This window comes from Cryptomeria japonica, chromosome 3 (assembly GCF_030272615.1).
Source record: "Cryptomeria japonica chromosome 3, Sugi_1.0, whole genome shotgun sequence".
Taxonomy (NCBI): Eukaryota; Viridiplantae; Streptophyta; class Pinopsida; order Cupressales; family Cupressaceae; genus Cryptomeria; species Cryptomeria japonica.
Window position 1 is genome coordinate 233805570 of NC_081407.1, and position 6086 is coordinate 233811655.

Sequence of the window (6086 nt, forward strand, 5' to 3'; positions counted from 1 at the left end):
ATTGTAACTCTAATGCAATTGAATCATAAAGCTAATTTTAACCCTAATTGAATTCTTATAAAAACTTGAACTATAATTAAAACCTTACCACAATGAAACCCTAACCTTGACAATATCCCTAATCTAGACCTAATTGAACCCTAATCCATAACCTAATCCTAAACTTCAACCTTAATCTAACTATAATTAAAACCTAACCATAACCTAACCCTAATTTAAATATAACCCTACAATTAAGCCCTAACTACAAGTTCAACCCTAATCTAACCATAACTAGATCCTAACCTAAACTTAATGCCAAACCTAATTAAACTCTAATCTTAATATAGCCCTTACCATAATCAAACCCTAATCATATTTGAACCCTAACTCTAATTAACTATAACATTAACCCTAACCTAGATTGAAATTTAATCCTAATCTATTCCTAACCTTAATCTATCCCAAACTCTAATCCTAATTGAACTTTTATATTAATTTAACCCTAACCTTAATGTAATTGAACCATAACCGTAATTCTAGCCCTAACTTTGATGTAAACCCTAAACGTAATTATAACTCTAACCATAAACTTAACCTTAACACTAAACCCTAACCCAAACAAATAGAAAATAATAATAACAATTACAACAATAATATTACATATTATCGCAACAAACATTAATAATATAATATTATATAATTCTATTTTGAATTTTTTATTGTTTCCCATGTTACGCCGCAACTGCTACTAGCTTACATATATTTGATTTTAATCAAATATATATTTAATATGCCGAGAGATATCCTTCACGAGGTGCCTATTTTTATCATGTACCAAGAACTCTAATAGACACCTCGAGAAGGATATCTCTCAGTGTATTATATTAAAATCAAATATATGTAAGCTAGTTATATAAAAATTCAACTAGCTTCCTTCTTAATCAATTTGATATCATCTTGTAACATAAAAAGCTCTCATCCATTAAAGACTCTTCGGAATCTTTGTAACATCCTCTTGTCATATGTTTGAACAGATTTATTATGATATGTATGTGAATACGCATATGGTAGTTCACTCGGAATCTTTCTTTCTGCAATGGAAACAGATTTCAGTTCCCACGGCCCACGACGACTTCGACTTCTGGTCGTTACCTCAAGACCAAGACTTTTTCATTTTCTATCCCATTTCGTTCACAATTCTTTCTCTATCTCGGGTCCTATTGATTGTTTTGCTCTCGCAGAGATTATTAAAAACCCACTATCCCTGCACACAAGTGCACATAGGAAGTTGTCTGCGTGATTTGCTCAGAATTCATAACTTCATCCGAGTTGTTTTATTATTATGTTTGTTTGCAGTGGTACTAAAGCTCAATCCGAGGGAGGCTGTGGCAACAGGATTAAATGGAAGTTAGAGGGATCAGGGATGTGGCTTCTCTAATGGAATTCAAGAATGCAGTCACGCAGGATCCGCTTGCTGTACTGCACAACATTTTTGAACATGTAATTCGTAAACCAAATTTAAAATTCACACAAAATTTTAAGAATTGTGAAATTAGAATGTTTCATGACTATGGAATATAAGATGGGCGTATTGTATTATATAAACACAAAAACTACAAAATAGACACAGAGTGATTGGAAAATTCGACAAAAGCATTGTGACTGCTGTTCTCATTATACTATAACAGGAAAGTTGTCAATATAAGACTATACATTTTTAGAACCAGAATATCTACAACTGACAATATTTAAGTTTAATGAAGGGTACAATCTTGTTATGGACCACAAGAGTCTTGATTTGTACTTATAATTACTGTGAAAAGTAATAGAGAGATTGTCCAAATATATAGTACGTACGTGGACCACAAGGCACAGAAACATTTAAGTTATATATAACTAACCACATCACTATCTAAATCTTGCCGTACGTTCTGAAGTACAGTGAGAACCTCCGCCATAGATGGCCTCTGGTGTGGAAGTTGAGAGGTGCAGGTGAGCCCCAGTTGTAGCAACCCCTCAACCATGGAATTTCCATAATCCCTGTTTGGTCCCATCTCTTCAATTACACCCGCTGCAACTACGTCTTCCAAACTGTGAGGAAATGATTGAGAAACCCATGCAGGCAGAGTTAATCCACTGCAGAACATTGGATTCGTCGGCCTCTTTTCAGTAAGCGTCTCCAGCACCACCACGCCATAGCTGTAAACGTCTCCTTTCACGGAAATCCTTCCTCCCATTCCGTACTCTGCATAAACATTAAATTAACAATTCCATCCCATTTACTCTTCGCCATTCTCAAGGGGAAACTAAATGAATTGCTAAATTTAGCAAAATTATTTACCAGGTGCAATGTAACCGAAAGATCCTCTCAAGGTCGAGGTAATGGAGGATTCATCGCTCACCAGTTGGGCGATTCCAAAATCTGCAACACGAGCTCTCATGCTTCCGTCCAGAAGCACATTCTGTGGTTTAATGTCGCAGTGTACAATGGCTGGAGAGCATTCATGATGTAAGTATGAAATCCCACGCGCTACTTCATACAGAATTTCCCATCTCTTCCTCAAACTCAGGTCTTCAACCTCACTGCTATCAACTGAGCCTCTGTACAAGTGTTTGTCCAGGCTTCCGTTTGGCATGAATTGTAATACCAGAGCTTTGAACTCTCCCTCTGCGCATGAAGCTATTATCTTCACCAAATTAGGATGTGCAACTTTTAGTAATGTCTGGCACTCTCTTTGGAAACAATCGTCTGCTTCTTGGCGCCTGGGAGTAAGAACTTTGATAGCAACGACCTTATCCCCTGGAAGAACGCCTCTGTAAACCTTTCCAAGGCCACCACTTCCTATTATGTTCCTAGGATTGAAACCTTCGGTTGCTCTGCTCAGATCTTCTTTTTGTATTAAACTATTCGGCCTTCTCTTATTTCTGAAGCATACCCAAAATCCTAAAGCAGCAAAGCAAGACAAAGCAGAGGAACCAAGGATGGAAATCAGCAGCACCAGTTTCCTTTTGTGGCCACTGCCATAGCCTCTGCTTGGCTTCCGCAAAGAACAATCTTGCAAACCCAGGCAATTCCCACACAGTTGGAGATTCCCCAAAAAGGATTTCATGCTTTGCCGATTATATGCTCCAGAACAGGGGACTTGTCCCGAGAAGCTATTGTATGACAAATTTAAATGCTCAAGCCTTTCCAGATTCGCCAGCGACTTTGGAAGCAGCCCTGATAAATTATTGTAAGAGAAATCAATGTCTCGAAGGCTTTTCAGTTGGTTGCCAAAAGATGCTGGAAATGTTCCTTGAAGATCATTATGAGACAGATTGAGGTACTCGAGTCCTACACAGCTACTAAGACCACTAGGAATTGAGCCTGCTAATTTGTTGGAAGAGAGGTCAATCGCTTGCACCATTTGCATTCCCCCAAGCACTCCAGGGACCGGCCCAGTCAGTTGGTTGTTCGATAGATTGAAATACCACAGCAAATTATGAAGACTTGCAATCTCCAAAGGAATGTTTCCTGTGAGACGATTATATGACACATCTAGAAGATCAAGATTTGGGCAGCCTCCAAGTTGTGGCGGTATGCTTCCGTTTAACTTATTTATGCTTAAATCCAGTTCTCTTAGATGCTCAAGGCTTCCCAGGCTCTTGGGGATTTTTCCAGATAGCGAATTGTTGTACAGAAAAATAAATTCCAGGCTTTTCATCTTACCCAATTCCATTGGAATGGGGCCTTCCAATTGGTTTTGACTGAGATTTAACACGCATATATTGGGAAGCCTAGCTATGGCAGAAGGAATGGCTTCATCCAAGGAATTGCCACCCAAGTACAATTCTGTGAGTCCTGTGAGATTACCTATCTGATGGGGTATGTTGCCTCTTATGTGGTTGCTTTCTAATGAGAAAGTGGAGAGAAACGGAGAGAGCAGACCCAGCGAAGGAGGCAGTGTACCTTCAAGATAATTGTCTGTCAAATCCAACCTTTTCAACAGGGAGCAGTTAATAAGTGCATTCAATATAGGAACACCATTCGCACTTCCACTTCCGCTCACGAAATGATTACAAAACAGATTGAGGGTGGTCAGATGGAGAAGATTACCCAATTCCTGAGGTATCACGCCGCTCAATTCATTCCACGCCAATTCGAGCACAGAAAGCCTCGAACAATTTCCCAGTGATTTGGGAATTACCCCGCTGAGCTTATTTTGTGGCAGAACCAGGTACTCAAGCTTGGAAAGCTTGACGCCTATCTCCGATGGAATCACCCCACTCAGAGAGTTATTAACCAAAGAAAGATTTCTCAACTCTGTGCAATTTAGCACAGAAGTTGGGATTTCTCCACTGATTCGGTTGTTGTCCAAATTGATGACCTCAAGCTTAGTGAGAGATCCAATTTGGGAAGGAATCGTGCCTTCCAAATCGTTATCAGATAAATCAATAAGCCGAAGCATAGAACAATTTCCCAACGCCGCGGGAATGCTGCCCGAGTGGCAATTCGCCCAGGATGTCAGGACTTGCAGGTTGGGCAAGTTACCCAGTTGCCATGGAAGGCTGCCATTGAGGTTGTTTCTGGATAAATGGAGCTCCCTCAAACGCAGGCATGTTCCGAGAGAATGAGGAACAGAGCCTTCCAGCAAGTTTCCGTTAAGATTAAGGAAGTTGAGGCGTCGCAGGCGCCCGAGAGCAGAGGGAATTTGGCCCCCAATTCTGTTGGAGGAGAGGTCGAGGTAGTGAAGGAAGGACAAATTCCCCAGCTGGGGGGGCAACACGCCCTGCAGACTCATGTTTCCCAAATCCAGTCTTATAACACGCCATTTTTCAGTGTTGCAGCGGATTCCCGTCCAATTGCAAAAGTTCAGGCTCTGGTTCCAGGTGTGCAGTACAGCAAGAGGATCCTGCGTGACCGAATTTTTGAATTCCATTAGAGAAGCAACATCCCTCTCACTTCCCCTTGAACCTGCTGCCGCCACCTGCATCGGATTGATCTTCACCTCTGCTAACAAGCATAACAATAAAACAACTCGGATGAGGTTATGCATTCTGAGCAAATCACACAGACAAGTACCTATGTGCACTTGTGAGGCTTTGGTGGTTTTTCTTGTGTGCAAGGATAGTGGGTTTTTAATAATCCCTGCGAGACCAAAACAATCAATAGGACCCGAGGTAGAGAAAGAATTGCGAACGAAATGGGATAGGAAAAAAACAAGTTGAATTCAAGTCTCGGCGTAGACCGGTTCCTGGTGCAAGAATTCAGCGGTAAAATAAGCACGGCAGCTCACATCAAATTTAATCTGAAAACTGATTAGTCTTGAGGTAACGACCAGAAGTCATCGTGGTAAGTGATTGATGTTTTGCTTGTGACCGCACAAACCCCACCGATTGATAATTGTTTGGAACCATTTGTAGCGTTTCTTCTCATCCGTCTGAATTAGTATATGCGTATTCACATTATTGTTATTTTTGAAGCTTTTTATGTTATAAGATAATTTGAAATTGACTCAAACGTTAGATAGTTGATTTTTAATATAAATATCGTAGTGATTTTTTTGGTTGTACAATTATATTTATATATTCATATATATAACAATCAATTTCCTTTTAAAGATTTATTGTATTAAAATTTGAAAACATTAAAAAATTATTGACAATTATATGGTAAATGTAGAAAAAAACAATATCAATTGCAAAACAATTTCTATTGACTATACATTCACAAAATTCTTAAAAAAATAAAGTTCGTTTTCTATATTTACAATCTATTATTCAAGTTTGGAAACTAAAATTCTTGAAAATTGCATGGTAGTGTAGGACAAATATATGATCCATAGTGGTAAACTTGTCACTACTATACATTCACAAATTGTTATTCTTTTCTAAACAATTAAATTCTTCTTTTAATAATTGAGATAATATATGGATGAGTTTTTTTTTAAAATTAATTGAGATTATAATATTGAAGAAGATTTGATCTCAATATCATCTAGATGCCTACAATGTGGACTTTGCCATTGAGATAAAATATAATTGTAAAGGATAAAAGAATATATTTAATTTCTTAATTCTTTTATTATATATTTATTTTTTTCTTGTAGTACATGTAATGTTTT

General features: G+C 38.4%; 1 protein-coding gene across 1 annotated transcript; it reads right to left on the reverse strand.

Moving 5' to 3' along the window:
- Positions 1 to 1643: 1643 nt before the first annotated feature.
- LOC131067227 (putative receptor-like protein kinase At3g47110) lies at positions 1644 to 5344 on the reverse strand. The gene is made up of 2 exons (XM_058002184.2): positions 2324 to 5344; positions 1644 to 2227 (listed from the first exon to the last, which is right to left on the reverse strand). Exons 1-2 carry the CDS (start codon positions 5016 to 5018, stop codon positions 1869 to 1871), a joined length of 3054 nt encoding a protein of 1017 aa, XP_057858167.2. The 5' UTR covers positions 5019 to 5344; the 3' UTR covers positions 1644 to 1868.
- Between the last annotated feature and the right edge of the window lie 742 nt (positions 5345 to 6086).